The sequence below is a fragment of the Sminthopsis crassicaudata genome, chromosome 2 (genome assembly GCF_048593235.1).
Source record: "Sminthopsis crassicaudata isolate SCR6 chromosome 2, ASM4859323v1, whole genome shotgun sequence".
NCBI lineage: Eukaryota > Metazoa > Chordata > Mammalia > Dasyuromorphia > Dasyuridae > Sminthopsis > Sminthopsis crassicaudata.
In genome coordinates this window covers 261,210,703-261,228,349 of record NC_133618.1, presented here as the reverse complement: position 1 = coordinate 261,228,349, position 17,647 = coordinate 261,210,703, and the positions used below count along the sequence as shown (strand labels likewise).

The 17,647-nt window shown below is 32.1% G+C and overlaps 2 protein-coding genes across 2 annotated transcripts; both read left to right on the top strand.

The window, feature by feature from the left end:
- The first annotated feature begins 3,714 nt into the window (after positions 1 to 3,714).
- Positions 3,715 to 4,656, top strand: LOC141553431 (olfactory receptor 4K14-like). The gene has a single exon (XM_074285096.1). The coding sequence runs from the start codon at positions 3,718 to 3,720 to the stop codon at positions 4,654 to 4,656; it is 939 nt and encodes a 312-aa protein (XP_074141197.1). The 5' UTR covers positions 3,715 to 3,717.
- An 11,833-nt stretch (positions 4,657 to 16,489) lies between these two features.
- On the top strand, positions 16,490 to 17,431 carry LOC141553430 (olfactory receptor 4K14-like). Its single transcript, XM_074285095.1, has one exon. It carries the CDS (start codon positions 16,493 to 16,495, stop codon positions 17,429 to 17,431), a length of 939 nt encoding a protein of 312 aa, XP_074141196.1. The 5' UTR covers positions 16,490 to 16,492.
- Positions 17,432 to 17,647: the final 216 nt, after the last annotated feature.

The following is a 17,647-nucleotide window of genomic DNA, read 5'->3' as shown; positions in this document are numbered from 1 at the left end:
TCTGTAGTGTTGAAGAATCAAAAGAGATCTTAGAGAGCTTTTTGTTCAAATGTTTTATTTTAAAGATACTAAAAACTCATTTTTGTGTGATGTTTTAAGGTCAGCAAAGTGGTTTTCCTTCTCTCAACAAATCTGTGGAATAGGTAATAAATATACACTCATTAACATGTAAAATGAGGAAACTAAAGCTCTGAGACATTGGGTCACTTACTTATGAAACAGATTATGAGGGGCAAAGACAGGCAGACATAGTCTTAACTGAAATGTTAGCATTTCAACTACTATCTTCTGCTTGCTCTAAGATCTGAGGAGATGAGGCTCTGAGAGGATAAGTACTTTTCCCAAAGTCTCATTTGTGACAAAATTGGAAGTAAATGTCAGATCTGCTGAATTCCCTTCCCAAATGATCTTTCTAACCCATTATACTATAAATATTTTTGAAGCTCTTATTACCTATTAAATACTAACATTTTACTAAACATAAAATTAAATGTTTAAAGCATTTTGCAAGTACTATTAGAAATGTAATGTCATTATTAAAGTAAAACAAAAAAGTTTTTATTCCAAGCCGTTCTTGTGTTCCTTCTGATTTTTAAATTTTTTTCTTATTTTCCTGAATATAGGAAGCAAAATTGTAATAATTTAGACTAATGAGTAAAAGGAAAATCTGGATTAGGTTAAAAAATCTTGAATTGAAAAAAAAAAATTAAAAGTTAATGTAATACAATTTCAAATTTTGAACCAGAATTTTAGGGATATTTAAAAGGGAAAAATGGGAATGATTTATTTTATCTATAGTTTGACATTGCTAGGAAACCCAAGAAAGCTAAACAAAAATTTTAAAAAAAGTTTCTCTAAATGCAAATAATTTATTATAAACTCAATATAAAATATCAATAAGATCAATAAAACTTGTTTTTTGGAAGTGTGAATGTAACATATATTTGAAACTAACCTTTTGATGTTTATTTAACTAGATCTTTTTACATTTAATAAGTTTTCTTTCAATAAAATAATGATTGCTTTTTCTTCTCCATTTCTCTATATTATTTTTCTAAATTAGTCACATTCTAATAATAGTAATCTAACAAGTTTGTCTTCTGAAATTTCTTTATTATTGCTTTTGATGTTGCTTTATATAAACAACTAAATGTAATTAGAGAGACAAGTGATATTTCTGTCTTTATAAGATCAATGCTGATTTTTTTTTAAGATTTAATCTTCTTTTTATGACAAATAAGTGTGTGAAGAATTGCAGAAAGCATAGCAAAATATAACAAGATAATTCGGATTTCAGAGCAGCATGACAATGTTACTATATTGGACATGATTGACAAAGCCTTTCCCCTTCTCAGGGTGATTTAAGACTTTCTTTTCTTTCTTTCTTTTTTGAGTGGCAATAGGATAAAAAAAAGTTAAATGGTAATTCTGTTTTACTCTGGAGATTTTAACAGCTTTGGTTCCCTTGCTTCTTTTTCCTATGCTCTATTTGAAAGAAAAACCTAAATAGCAATTTTGTTTAAATGAAATATTATTCATCCAAAACTTAATAATATTTATTTGTTCATTAATTTTTTTCATGGATAATATATATTCCACTTCAATATATTTGTATGGAACTATCACAAATTCCAAATTCCAATAAGATGAATCTATTAAAGCAAATAGAGCATAGGAAAAAGAAGACATGTTTAAAACCTTTCTTTCCTACTTATTCATTATATGTTCTTAAATAAGATAGAAATAGAGTCTGTAATTTATAATGTTAAATGACTTAATTAGATGATTTTAAGGCTCCTTTCAGGTAGCTAAGTTGGGCAGTAGATCAGGCAGTAGATCAGGAGTATCAGGTTCTGAATCAAGAAGAGTCATCTTCTTGAGTTCAAATCTAGCCTCACACATATGTGTCATCCTGGCCAAGTCACAACTCTATTTGCCTAAGATTCTGAATTAGTAAAATTATCTGGAGAATTGATGTTTAACAATTCCATTATCTTTATCAAGAGAAGTCCAAATGGGGTCACAAAGAATGGGTCACAACTGAAAATGACTAAACAACAACAATAAGACTCCTTTTACTTCTAAAATTTTATTATTTCAGTTCTACCTAGAAAATAATAAAAAAAAAACAACTAATTGACTAAATAGATTATATATACACTGTTTATATATATAAATATATAAAAGTTTTACATATATATAAAACTATGGGTTATATATTTAAGCTATATATAATGAATAAAGAAGCTCTTAATGGATGTTATCTGTAAGGTCCAAATCATATACATTTCTTTTTAACTGGTTTTTATTTCTTATAGCACAATAGTATTCCATCACAATCACATATCACCAGCATTTTGCTGCTACACACACACACACACACACACACACACACACACACACACACACTCACACACACACACACTCACACACACACAGTAGAGAGATGGAGGATCTTTCCATCCTGTAACTAAGGAAAATATTAAAATTTATATAAAGGTCCATTTAACCAGTATCATTGCAATCTAAGGAATTGGTTAAGTTTGGTAGTTTGTGAAATTGTGCTATTATATTTTAGACAACATGACTAAGAGACAAATTATGTTGATATGTTTTAGTCAAATTGGTCTTTAAAAAGGAAAACTTCCTGGTGCCTGTAAATGTAGAAGTGATGAAAAAATGTGGAATACTCAAGGCTGGTCAAATATAGTTGAACTTGATTAACTTCCTTTTATAAAGGACAAGTGAGAAAATATCTAGGGTTACTACAAGGTCCTTTCAAAGCTAAAAAGTTACTCTAATCCTTAAAACAGTTAATTGAATATTCCTGTCACATATACTGACCTAATCATGATTTAGAATCCCAATAAACATTTATTAATTTGCCACTTATCAAGTGGTATGGGAAAATATCATGTTGGAATTATAACATTAGTGTTATACACTTATATATACTTATAACACTTAGCCCCAGTGGCAAAAACAGAAGCAATCATCACTGAAATTAAAACATATTTTTTAACTTTGAGAGTATTCAACAAGTAGAAAAGGATTTTCCCTTACTAGAAATATATAAATGAAAGCTGGATGATCTCTTGGTGAGGTCTTTGGGCTGATTTCTCTTCAGTTATGGGTGGTATTGTTCAACTTTTGAAATCCCTTCCTAATCTGAAAGTCTTTGGTTCTATGATTTAGTTTATGGCTCTGAATATAATTTAGGGTACAACAGAAATGTTAGATTGCAATTTTAGAGTTATGTTATGAAAACATCCTTAGAATAATTTAACATTTGAGGTATAATTCAGCTATGGAATCCTCATAAAAATAAGCTGAACAAATGTCAGTATTTTGGAATAAATAGTACATTTTAGATTCCCCTAAGGCATATCTCAACCTGTAGTTCTTCCTACAATCTTTGATGTATAATTTACTCTTAACTTTTCATGAGCTTTAAGAATTATAGAATATTAAACTAGAAGGAAGACACAATAGAGATGATCAAATTCACTTAAATCATTATTTCATAGATTTCTTGGGAATGATGCTGACTATATTTTAGCAAGGTAGATGTTAATGGACACAAGTTTTGGTTCTAGATCTATAGTGTATAGAAAAATACTTTTTTGTGAATCAAAGATTTTAAATTAAGCTATATTGTATATTCTATTAACTGGTTATCTTAATCTCTCTAGGAGACTGGTGTAAATGCTTGACAGAATGGATAGAGTTAATCAGTCTGCAGTATCTGAATTTATATTACTGGGACTTACTGATTCATGGGAACTTCAGATCTGTCTTTTCCTACTATTTTCTGTGATTTACTTTACTACTGTCTCAGGTAACATTCTTATTATAACCACAGTTATCACTGACTCCCGTCTCCATTCTCCTATGTACTTCCTGTTAGCTAACCTTTCTTTTGTGGATTTGTGGCTTTCCTCAGTCACCATCCCCAAGGCAATCATAGATTTTTTTAGGGATAGCAAGACTATCTCCTTTGAAACCTGCATGTGGCAGGTTGTCTTTGTACATTTTGCTGGGGGTGGTGAGATGGTGTTGCTTGTGACCATGGCATATGATCGCTACGTAGCCATTTGCAAACCTCTCCACTATACAACCATCATGAGTCAGCAAAGGTGTATTTGCCTTGTGGTTATTTCATGGGCTATTGGGCTTGTACACTCAATTAGCCAATTAATTATGATTGTGGATCTGCCTTTTTGTGGCCCTAGAGAGATAGACAGCTTTTTCTGTGATCTTCCACTGGTGATTGAACTTGCCTGCATGGATACTTCTGTTTTAGGATTATTGGTGAATGCTGATAGTGGATTCCTTGCTACAACCTGTTTCATCCTACTTTTGATTTCTTACACCTATATCTTACTCACTGTACGTCATCATTCCACGGATGGGGTATATAAAGCATTATCCACTTGTACTGCCCACATCATGGTAGTGGTAATATTCTTTGTACCTTGTATCTTCATTTATCTTTGTCCACTCAACATTCCCTCCGTGGACAAATTTCTTGCTGTATTTTATGCAGTGTTTACACCTTTGTTAAATCCTGCCATCTATACCTTGAGAAACAAAGAGATGAAAGAGGCCATGAAGAGATTAAGAAGTCAATCTGTGAGTTCAAGGAAAAAATCTTAGATATTTCTCTTGATCTGAAGCACTATCAAGTAACTCATTTGACTTGGAGTAATGGATGGATGTATTATATTAAACCATTGTAGACACTCAGTTTGTACCTGAAAGTTATGCATATTCTTGGAACCATAATTAATACCCTGATCATTCAATGGAAACATTTGAAGAATTCCCTTGAAATTTTAACCTGAAAGATTCAGTAGCTATTCTCTATGAAGACTGCTCTGTTTATTTTTCTCTTTCTTCCTTTTTTTCTACAGAAGTGTACTTAACATAAAAAGGAATATGACAAGTGAAAATGGCACTGAATTAGGAAAATAATTAGGAAAGACTAGTTTTTTGTGCTGTATTCAGGGATAAGTTGTTCAACATTTCTGGATCTCAGTTTCCAAATCTATAAAAATTACAATATTTACCTTATAGAGTTATTATTAGCTTCTAGAAAAACAACATGTATAAAGCCTTTTTATAAATCTTAAAAAGCTAGATAAATGTCAGTTATTATTATTTTCCTTCATCTTTCAAACAATATAAAGAAGTTAACTGAAAATACAATTACTTATTGTGACTAATGTTGTCCTTAGGTGACATAATAAGTTTTCTGTAAGTTTTAAAAATCCACTTAAATTTTATAAAAAAAGATACTTGTTCAATATAATATACTTTGGAATTATAAGAAAAAGTGAATGCTTTCTCATATGTTCTCAACTTTTGTTAAAACTCAAAGAAGTGTGTGTATATGTGTGTGTATGTGTGTGTGTGTGTGTGTGTGTGTGTGTGTGTGTGTGTGTGTGTACAAGCTAAAAGAGAGAAGACAGGAGCAGAGAGCTAATTGACTGAAGAGTGGCTTAGGGCAATGAAGATGATTCTAAGGAAATGGTTCCCATTCTATGATCACTGAATTGCTTGACGTTATAGAATTATTGCAAATAATTTATTTCATTAAATGACTCATTAACCAAATAGACAAATATATCTTGTAGATTGTGAATAGGTAATATATCTTGATTATATATAAATTATAATTTTCAAATGATTGCTAATGCTATTGTGATTAATAACAAATAAATTTCTAAAAATTGAACTCATGCTGACTTTTTGTCATATTTTTCTTCTCTACTGTTCATGTATCTGAGTGTTTGCCAAATTGAGAATAACAAAACATGACATTTATGATTCAATTACCCATGACTTAAAAAATCCTTCAAAGATTTTTCATAGCCAAATATATTTGAGATAAATAGAAAGAATTCCAGTGTAGTTCTTCTAATATGCTTTGGAGACTTCTGGGTTAAAAAATTGTAACTATGTCTTATAAGATATCTAGTATATGTGTTAGGCTTTTTTTTTTTTCTGATGCAGAAGGGCCTCTTTGAGATAATGGAACAATTATTAGAATGGAAAGAAAACCCAACTTTCAATATTTGGTTTTCACATAAATTATATTTAAAACCAAAACATTGTATATATTAATAGCTAACAAAGATATAGTTGGCATCAGGACCAAGAAAATCTCCATAAAGTGAGAAAGCTGATTTTGATCTTTTTGATTGTGGTTTCTTTTTAAACATTCTATGACTCTAAGAGCTCACTAAAAATTAAGGAATAGAAATTAGAGAGGGTATGAAGCACTACAGGTTGAATGATGTCAGCCTAGATCACTTGGGAGAGGTTTTGTACTAAAATAATACCAGCTATCAGCATATATTGAATATGTCTCTAAATAGAGACTCAGTGGTAGTAATAAAAGTTCCAAAAACTTGGAGGACTTGACTTTAAAATTACCTGTCACTGAAAAAAAAATGTCTTTATGTGTGGACATGTCTTAGCAAAAAACCTCCTTGTAGTATTGCCAAGAGGATTGTGATTTTTACTTATAGATGCTGGTTTAGAGAGAAATTTCCTGAAAGTTTCCTCATTTCTTTGTTTTCCCTCATTCACTATCTTCAACCACTAGCCAAAGATTTTGTAATGACAGAAGACACTAACTTTAATTCACAAGATCATCTTTTTTTTTTTTTTTTTTTTTTGCTTTTACATTTGTGGGAGAAAGAAGGCAGAGAAGGAATAGGGAGATAGAAACACAGAGAAACTTGTCACCATGGAAAAGCAAAAGGAAGATTACTTTCACCAGAACTCTGGAGTTAATGTGAATTATGCATAAGCTTTAGGTTGTGAAGGCTTACTTCTGAGATTTATATTTCCCAGAGGCTTATTCTTGTTTCTTTATAATTTGTTTATAATTTTACATTTTTTGAGAGATTTTATAATGAAACTGACAAAAAACAATTTTAGGTGGCTAAAGGGTAGGATTGATGCTTTCTATAAGTTGAATATGACAATAGTAGCAGTAAGGGTGGCTATAACTGGACACTCAGGTAGCTAGATTAGTCTCATATCTGATCGGGAACTCCGTACTTCCCAGAATCCTGAGTTAGGCATGCATTCATATATGTTTAGAAGTGACTAGGGATTCAACCCCACACATAGTACAAGAATTCAATATTCTTTCTCATGTTCCAGGAACATGAACTTTATAATTAAAGTAGTCAGCCAGAATCACTTAGAACACAGTGTGTAGACTATATGTTTCATTCCTGTGCCAGCAAAGGAAAGAACATCTTTTACAAGAGCTGGATTTACAAATTTAATATAATTCTACAATTAAAAAAAGGATCTTAAAGCAATTAGAGGACCTCTTAACAGTGTCCTGGAGCAAGGGTGAAGTCTTTTAAGAAAGCTGTTTGTTAAATTTTCAATGTGAGCATTTATACATACACACACACACACACACACACACACATATATATATATATATATATATACACACACACACACACACACACACACACACACACATATAGATAGATAGATAGATAGATAGATAGATAGATAGATAGATAGATAGATATAGATATTTATATATCAGGAATTAGCACACATTAAACAGTAGGACTAAATTGCTTGTTTTGTGGATTTTCCAGGCTTAAGAAAATGATAAACATTAATAATGAATATTAAACTTAATTGTGCTATATGTACATTTTTGAGATCTAATTTTTAAACATTTGCCAACACATTTCTGCTTCTAAACATATTTTTATTTATTTTTAACACATTTATTTATGGATCATTTTGGGAGAGAAAAATCAGAATAAAAGAAAAAAAAAACAGAAAAAATAAGTGAACATAGCATATATTGTGTTTATCATGTTTATAGAACAATAATATTCCTTTAATTTCATATAACACAACTTGTTCAAACATTCACCAATTGTTGGGGATCCACTCATTTTCCAATTCTTTGCTGCCATAAAAAGAGCTGCTATAAATATTTTTTACACATCCCTCCTTTATGATTTCCTTGGGATACAAACACTATAACATTTATCTTTTCCTGCCAACTTAGCCAATCTGAGAGGTATGAGGCAGTATCTCAGAGTTTTTTAAACTTTGCACTTCTCTAATTGATAATGACTTAGATCATTTTTTCTCCCTTTCCTCCTACACTTTTTGGTATTATATACCCAACTGAATAATTAAACACTTTCCCATTTCTCTTAAATTGTTAAATTTATCGACCTATAATTGGACAAAATGTCTCCTAATAAATGCTTTAATTCATTTCCATTGGTGGGATATTTTGCCCCTTTCATTTTGGATACTAGAAATTTATTTTACTTTTTCTTTAAAAAATCATATTAACCATTGATTCATCTATTTTTATTATTTATCTATTTTTTTCCCATAAAACCAATTCTTAGTCTTATTGGTTAATTAAATGGTTTTCTTACATTCAATTTCATTAATCATACTTTTAAGTTTAGGATTTCCAATTTAATATTTAATTGGGAATTTTTAGTTTGTTCTTTTTCTAGTTCTTTTTAATTTGAATAGCTGATTTATTGTTTTTTTCTTTCTCTATTTTACTGAAAAACTAAAAGTGTTTTTACATTTTGTCTTATTATTGTCATCTTCAATAAAGTTATTCATTATTTTTATTCCTTTTTAAAGCCCACTCATTTTAAAAATCAGGTTGTTTAGGCTTCAATTAGTTTTTAATCTGTTTACATGATCTATTACTAGATAAAATTTTTATTAAAGTGTGATTTGAAAAGAACTATATTTATCATTTCTACTCCATTTAAGTATAAATTTTTTATTTTCAATTTTTAAAAATGTCACCTGTGCAATTAAGAAAATGCTATATTCTAGCCTATCCCTATTCAACTTTCTCTAGATATCAATGATGTCTAGTTTACCTAAGAGTCTGTTCATCACTTTGATTTCTTTCTTACTTTTAAAATTATATTATCTGGTTCTTAGAAGAGAAGATTGAAGTTTCCCATGAGAATAATTTTGCTTTTTTTTCTCACTGGTAATTCATTTAGTTTTTTCTTTAAAAAAATTTGGGTACTTGAGTATTTGCTGCATATAGATTTGGAACTGATATTGCTTCATTATCTATGGTACCTTTTATCATAATGCACTTTCCCCGTTTATCTCTTTTAATTGTGTATCTCTCTATCTCGTTCATTAGTTAGTTAGTTTTAACTTTGAGATCATGATTGTTACCCCTGCTTTTGTTTTTGTATCAACTGAAGAATTCTAATGTTCTAAAATAATCTCTTCTTGATCCATTTTCCAGGTCAGTTTTTTTTTAATGAGTTATTTTATACTCCACCCCTCCCCTCATTTTTCCTGCCTTTTTGGCTTTTAAAATTATTCTTTGATGAATCATGAAGTCATTAGCTTTTGCTTTCTCAGTTCTAATGTTTAAGGAATTCTTAAGGAATTCTTTTCTTCATTGATGTTTTGTACCTCTCCCCTCATTTGTTCAATTCTACTTTTTTTCTCCTGAGGCTATTGGGATAAAGTGACTTGCCCAGAGGTACACAGTTCATAAGTCCTAAGTGTCTGAGACTAGATTTGAACTCAGGCCCTCCTGATTTCAAGACTGGTGCTCTATCTACTGTGCCATCTAGCTGTCCCCAATTCTACTTTTTAAGGAATTCTTTTTTTCAATACATTTTTGAGCCTCCTTTTCCAAGAGATATTTCCTTTGATACATTCTTTGTGCCTATTTTATCATTAGGCCCATTATGATTTTAAAATAGTTTTCTTTATTATCTTTTCTGACTCTTTCATTAAGTGTTTAATTTTCTTGCATCATTCTCATGTCTTTCCTCTATTCTCCTTTATTAATCTCCTCTCTCTCTCTCTCTCTCTCTCTCTCTCTCTCTTTCTCTCTCTCTCTCTCTCTCTCTCTCTCTCTCTCTCTTTAGCACTTCCAGGAATTCTTATTGGCCTTGGTTCTACTTAGCATTTCTTAAGGCTTTGCTTGTAGCTCTTTTTTATCTTCTAAGTTTATATCTTTACCTTCCATGACATTATAGTAACCTTTTACTATATTTACTTTTAATTTTAAAAAATTTGGCCATTGTTGTCCATTTCCCCAGTCTTTTTCTTCATTTTGAACTTTATGCTAAAGTTGGGCTCTGCTTATCTGGGATTAGAGAGGCACTATCCTAAGCTTCAGGCTTTTTCATTCTACTTTTTCAGAGCTAGTTCAATGGGTCTGCATTCTTTTGGTGCTTCTAAGATGATATTATTTTTGGAAAGGTATGGTCTTTTTGCTCTTCTGGTTTGTGATATGCTCTTTCCCAATGAAGGACTCCAGCTTTCCTGCAGCCACAAACACTATTACTCCAAGTGGTGTTGGAACTATGACCAGATTTTCTGTTCTCCATCAGTCAGCAGCACTGTCTTTCTTCTAACCCCTGGAAATAGAAAGAGTCCCTATTCCTTTGTGGTTGATCAAAAGCATTCCTGCCTACCCTGGAACTGTGACCCATAAGTGTTTATGAGAAATGGGGTTGCCAATCACTGCTGACTATATCTTTTTTTTCCCCTCTGGACTATGAAATGTTTATTTATTCGGCAAAACAACTTTCAAATATAGTTATTGGTTGAGTCTGGAAAGAAGGGAGGAAAATTCAGAATACTAACATCCACTGGCATTTTTCCAAAATCCACAACTCCAAACTAATAGATAGGATTTACATAAGTTTTGGGGATTTTGTTGTTGTTGTTGTTGTTGTTGTTATTGTTGTTTTGTGCTAATTCTTTTTTTAAAAATATTTTTAAAATTTTATAATTATAACTTTTTTTTGACAGTATATATGCATGGGTAATTTTTTACAACATTATCCCTTGCACACACTTCGGTTCCTATTTTTTTTCCCCTTACTTCCCTCCACCCCTTCCCCTAGATGGCAGGCAGTCTTATACATGTTAGATATTGTATAGTATATCCTAAATACAAAATATGTGTGCAGAAACGAATTTCTTGTTGCACAGGAAGAATTGGATTCAGAAGGTAAAAATAACCTGAGAAGAAAAACAAAAATGCTCACAGTTTACACTCATTTCCCAGTGTTCCTTTTCTGGGTGTAGCTGATTCTGTCCATCATTGATTTTGTTGAAGATATCCACTTCCATCAGAATACATCCACATACAATATTGTTGTTGAAGTATATAATGATCTCCTGGTTCTGCTCATTTCACTGAGCATCAGTTCAGGTATGCCTCTCCAAGCCTCTCTGTATTCACCCTGCTGGTCATTTATTACAGAACAATAATATTCCATAACATTTATATAGCATAATTTACCCAACCATTCTCCAATTGTTGGGCATTGATTCATTTTCCAGTTTCTAGCCACTACAAAAAGAGCTGCCACAAACATTTTGGCACATAAAGGTCCCTTTCCCTTCTTTAGTATTTCTTTGGGATATAAGCCCAGTAGTAGTATGGCTGGGTCAAAGGGTATGCACAGTTTGATAACTTTTTGGGCATAGTTCCAAATTGCTCTCCAGAATGGTTGGATTCTTTCACAACTCCACCAGCAATGCATCAATGTCCCAGTTTTCCCACATCCCCTCCAACATTCATCATTATTTGTTCCTGTCATCTTAGCCAATCTGACAGGTGTGTAGTGATATCTCAGAGTTGTCTTAATTTGCATTTCTCTGATCAATAGTGATTTGGAACACTCTTTCATATGAGTGGAAATAGTTTTAATTTCATCATCTGAAAATTGTCTGTCAATTGGAGAATGGCTTGATTTCTTAAAAATTAGCATCAGTTCTCTATATTTTTTGGAAATGAGGTCTTTATCAGAATCTTTAACTGTATTTTTCCCAGTTTGTTACTTTCCTTCTAATCTTGTTTGCATTAGTTTTGTTTGTACAAAGGCTTTTTAATTTGATGTAATCAAAATTTTCTATTTTGTGATCAATAATGATCTCTAGTTCTTCTTTGGTCACAAATTCCTTCCTCCTTCACAAGTCTCAGAGGTAAACTATCCTATGTTCCTCTAATTTATTTATGATCTCGTTCTTTATACCTAAATCATGGACCAATTTCTGCCATACTGATTTCCAGTTTTCCCAACAGTTTTTGTCAAATAGTGAATTCTTATCCCAAAAGTTGGGATCTTTGGGTATGTAAAACACTAGACTAGTATGTTGACTATTTTGTCTTGTGAACCTAACCTATCCCATGATCAACTGATCTATTTCGTAGTCAATATCAAATGGTTTTGGTGACTGCTGCTTTATAATATAGTTTTAAATCAGGTATAGCTAGGACACCTTCATTTGTGCTGACTATATCTAATGGTAGCAAAAGATCTCCTGTCATTGCTTTCTGATAAGTTGTTCAAATCCCTTACATTTGTCCCTATTTCTAAGGCCTGTTACTGATGCTCTTGTTTCATTTAGGTGCTCATCCTGGAGTTACAAGCATCCTCTGTAAATCTTCTAAGTTGTCTTGTTCCAGAAAAATTTTTGCTCTTAACTTTTGTTGGTTCCCCTGTCTCAAAATTTGAATCAAGGAGGATTTATTTTAAATTTATTTGAAGAGGATTAGAGCATTCAAATGGGTCCCAGCTTGTACTTCATCATCTTAGTTCCCTGAAGGCTCTGAAGACTGTGAATTAAAGAAGAATTATTGATTTATTTTTTACTACTTCTCTGGAGCAAAAAAAAAAAAAAAAATTCCCTAGGGCTTCTTTGGGCAAGCACGTGGGTAACAGTGTAAGATTTTAAGGACTAATACATTGAGGCAGACATCTCTATCTCTGCTTATTTAAATGCAAAATAGTTCTATAAAATGGGACAAAAGCAGATAATGAAAAAACACTTACATTAGGTAGGGGGAAGAGAAAAATCAAAGAAGACTTTGTGGAAAACTTGGCATTTGAACTAGGTCATGAAGAAAGAGAAGAATTTTATTAGATGCAAATGTGAAAAACAAAAACAAAAACAAAAAACATTCTATTCAAGGAAAACAGAAGGAACATCTCATCAAAGCTCATAGTTTGAGGGAGATAAATGGTTTTTAAAATATTACTTATTTGAAATGGAGTCTTTTATCTCCTTAAATTTCCTAAAGTTTCAGTGTCAGATATTTCTCTAAATTTGGTGATATTCTAAGATACTAAGAAGTCTCAGAGGCTCATGATAGGTGAATTCTTTCCATAAATTCAGATCTATCTTATGTAAAATACAGAGAAGGAAATTTTCTTGCCCAAGGACTATTCCTTGATGTGAATATCTATCTATCTATTTTCTATCCATCTCTCTATTTATCATATCTAAATCTATATCCATATATCTTATACTGAGGAAGATTTATTTTCTTACATCACCAAGCCTCATTATATACCCTTTATTGCTCACAGTCTCAAACCAGAAGAGAAAGAACAGAATTTGTCACCAAATAAGAAGTTTTTAGTGAGAGAGACAAGTAAGATGGTAAGTCTTCTCTTCTCTGATTTTGTGTACTTTTCTCTAATTCTTTCCTATTTCATTCCCTTCTCTGCTTTTAAGCAATTTAAGAGTTATCACCTATATTTGCTATTTTCAAATACAATGGGCTCAGAATTTAACTCCATTCATATAGCTGATGCCAATCCTGGGAAGATTCAGAACTTCTTCTTTAATTTAGCCCAAGAAGACAACCTTTTGGCTAACTACAGCTATGATTTTCACAAAATGTATAAAACCCTTGGATCTAACTTATTCTTCAGAGTACTCTGTAAGGTTTTTGGTTTAGTATATGAATGTTTTATCAGTTCAATTTAGGTTAGCAGTTGGTAGCTCTTAAGGTATAAATGACAGGCAGGTCAATGGAATGGGCAAACAAAGAGTTTTCCAGAGTAAAGGAGAGTTGGCTTTGAGATGCATCGGCAAAACAGTAAGTGAAGACAAGTCTGGATAACAACAGGAAGGGAAATTAAAGGAAGTGGAAAAGAAAGTTTCAGATAGTTATTATAATGTGGAGACTAGCTCTACAACAGTGAACTCTACAACTTATGTGTATACACACATATTAATCATAGTAATATATATATATATATGTATGTATGTATGTATGTATTTTTATCACTTCAGAGGTCCTTTGATCCAAACCCCTCATTTTAACTATTAGGAGACTAAAGTGTAGGAAGGGTATGTATTTTTACCAAGATCACTTTGATATTAAGCAGAAGATGCATGCTTTGAATCTAAGTCTTCTGACTTTGACTCAGAAGCAGTGTTTTTTTTTTTTTCTATTATATCAAGTTAGTTTCCTAAATGTTCATATAACAATGCAAATGAGAAAACCCATAGCCTTGATCCTATTTTCCAATTCTCCTATTTCACGACTTTGTTATTTTCATTGCTTTCATTTTTCTTTGGGAGGGGGAGAGGTGAGGTCAGAAAATTTATCTGAATTCATAGAATTATATTATTAATACTCTCAATAAACACAGAGATCTATCTATTTAGGGAACAGCATCTTTAGGGTTTGCAAAAGTAAAATGAATGGTATTATGAGCCAGAACTCTAAACTTGAAACAAAGGATTGAAACAAGGTGCTAAGTCAGTGGAATTGATAGAGACAATGATTATTTAGCACAGTATTTAATAGTTCTCTATTTCAGTATGTGTACTTAGTACTTACTAGAGTTCTATAAGATTCACACCTTTAATATAAGCTAGGAGCCTTAACCAGGATTCAGTCGGGGAGATTCAAAGCCAGAGCTTAAGCTCTCAGAACGAAGACTACAGAGGGCCTCTAAGAAAGCTAACCAGGCTACAGGAAAGGAGACAAGACTTGGAAAGAGACAATAAAGGATTTGGACTTTAATACCTGGCTGCATTTGGGGTGATTACTGAACTGAAACAAAGGCTGCTCCAAAAAGCCCCCCAAGAAACCTGTTCCCAGAGAATATTACATTTTAGAGAAGAATATTACAGAATGGCAGCCTATTTTATTTTCTTTCTTAGATTTTTAATGAAGTTATTCACAAGAAAGTAATGAAACAAAGGGGGGTATGATGATTGTTAAAGTACTTGAGAGAAGACTGCTTATTAACAGCCAATAAGGTTTTATAGGTGCACAGAGGCAAAAGTATAGAAATAATTTATACTTTTGCCTCTGTGCACCTATAAAACCTAATTGGTTTTAAATTATTTTAATAAATTATTTCTTCCATTCCCTGTTAGTACAAATGAGAAAACTGCATTGCAGCAAGAATCAGGGAGTTGTCATAGGTCACATAGTTAGTTGGTGATAGAGTTGATACTAGAGCCTCAAGCATACTGAAGAACTTCCCAGGGTTCTTTCTATATTACTATATTTCTTCTTAGTAGCTGTGGGCAAAATTCGTTTTTGTATGGAAATTATATCACACCATATAAATGTAAATTATCATTTTTGAAACACAAAATTGTATCTAATCTTGACATTTCCCACAGACTTTCTGATTTCTACACATGCTCCATTTTAGAATAAATCTCAATATATACCACAAAGTATCATTCATTAAGAGCAATGGGACAAAGGTTTGTCTGGACAATGGAAAACCAAATTTCAAAACATTAGAGGAAATAGTAATATTTTCAAGTTTAAAAAATCATGGTAAACTAACAAAATATCAAAGTTTATGACAATATGAAACCTTGAACACTATTTTAAAGAATGACTAAAATTGTTAGTACATTGATAGTACAAAACATATTCAGAAATTTGGAGTGGATTGAAAAGAATGAATTGTCACACATAAGTTAAATGTTTTTTTCCCAATTTTTTTACATTTTAATTCACATATAAATTATTTTTTTATACAGGGTTCATAATTCCATTCAGCCTCATGTGGTCCTGAATAATATATTTAAAATTGGAAGTAAGAAAAATTAGAATTCATAAAGTGGTATAGCTATATGAAAAGAGTACTAGAATGGATATCAGGAGATCTGGGTTCAATTGTTTACAACCTGAGATGTTGAATAAGTAGGGCTCTCAGTTGCCATTTCTTCAAATGAAGAAGTAAATACTCTTTAAGGAGTCTTTCAATTCTAAAATTCTATGATGTTGTGGCTTTCTCTTTTGAAAACACCTTATATGGTATGAAGAATCATGTGCATGTCAAAATAAATTAATGTTTCACCATCTCCTCTCTTTCTCTCTCTTTTCTTCCTATCTTCTTTATTTTTGTCTTTCTTTTATTACCTCTACTTCCTGTTCGTCTTCATCTCTTCATATCATTTGATACCTCCCTTATTCTTCTTTTTCCTCCTTTTTGATGTGTCTGTAAGGATGATAGAACACTGATCTAGATGGAGGGATATTTTTAACAGGTTACCTTGGTATTAATTTATTTATATGGAGAGAGATTCATTTGAGAGGCAAAGATTGAAAATTAAGCTCTCTTTTTATTTTTCATTTCACCAAACTAAACAGTATTTTTCTTATTTCCAGGAAACTTTCTAGTAAATATTGGACCGAATGGATAAAGGAAATAATTCTGTGGTATCAGAATTTGTACTTTTGGGGCTTTGTGACTCTGGTGAGCTGCAGGTCTTCTTGTTTTTATTGTTTTCTATGCTTTACTTGATCATCATTTTAGGCAACATCCTGATTATTCTCTCAGTCATCAGTGATCCTAATCTCCACTCCCCCATGTACTTCTTGTTGGCCAATCTCTCTTTTGTTGATGTATGGCTTTCCTCAGTCACGACACCAAAGATGATTATGGACTTTCTTAGAGAAAGCAAGACTATCACCTTTGGGGGCTGCATGTGTCAGATCTTGTTTGGTCATTTTGTTGGAGGGGGTGAGATGGTGCTCCTTGTGGTCATGGCTTATGATCGCTATGTGGCCATATGCAAGCCACTTTACTACACAACCATTATGAGCCAGCAAAAATGCATTGGACTTGTAGTGATCTCATGGACTATTGGGTTTGTGCATTCAGTGAGTCAACTGGCTATGGTCATAGATTTGCCCTTCTGTGGCCCTAGAGAGATGAACAGCTTTTTTTGTGACCTCCCCCTGGTAATTGAGCTTGCATGCATGGATACTTATATGCTAGGACTAATGGTAAATGTTGATAGTGGAATCCTTGCCTTGATTTGCTTCTTTCTTTTGCTGATCTCTTATACCCACATCCTACTCACTGTGTGTCATCACTCTGTGGATGGAGCAGCCAAGGCATTATCCACCTGTTCTGCGCACATCATGGTTGTGATGATATTCTTTGGACCTTGTATCTTTATCTATCTGTGGCCACTCAACATAACCTCAGTGGATAAATTTCTTGCAGTATTTTACACAATCTTTACACCTCTGTTGAACCCTGCCATATATACTCTGAGAAACAAAGACATGAAAATTGCTCTGAAGAAACTGGGAAGTCAGTACATGAATTTGAAGAGGAATTCTTAGATTTATCTTTTTTTATTATTAGACTCCAATTAATGTGGAGAAAAAAAAACAATCTTTCAGTCACAGAGGCTTGTAATAATGCAGGTATCAATCTTAAACCCTTATTCTCTTTTACTCTCTATTTCCAATTTTATGTTTAATCCTGTCAAAAATTTTTCCTTTGTGACATTTTTATAAATCCTCTTTTCAAATCCTGTCACAACTCTGGTATAGGTC

Bases quoted from the DNA above. Each gene is read 5' to 3' on its own strand.
- LOC141553431 (XM_074285096.1), top strand. From the start codon at position 3,718: ATGGATAGAGTTAATCAGTCTGCAGTATCTGAATTTATATTACTGGGA.
- LOC141553430 (XM_074285095.1), top strand. From the start codon at position 16,493: ATGGATAAAGGAAATAATTCTGTGGTATCAGAATTTGTACTTTTGGGG.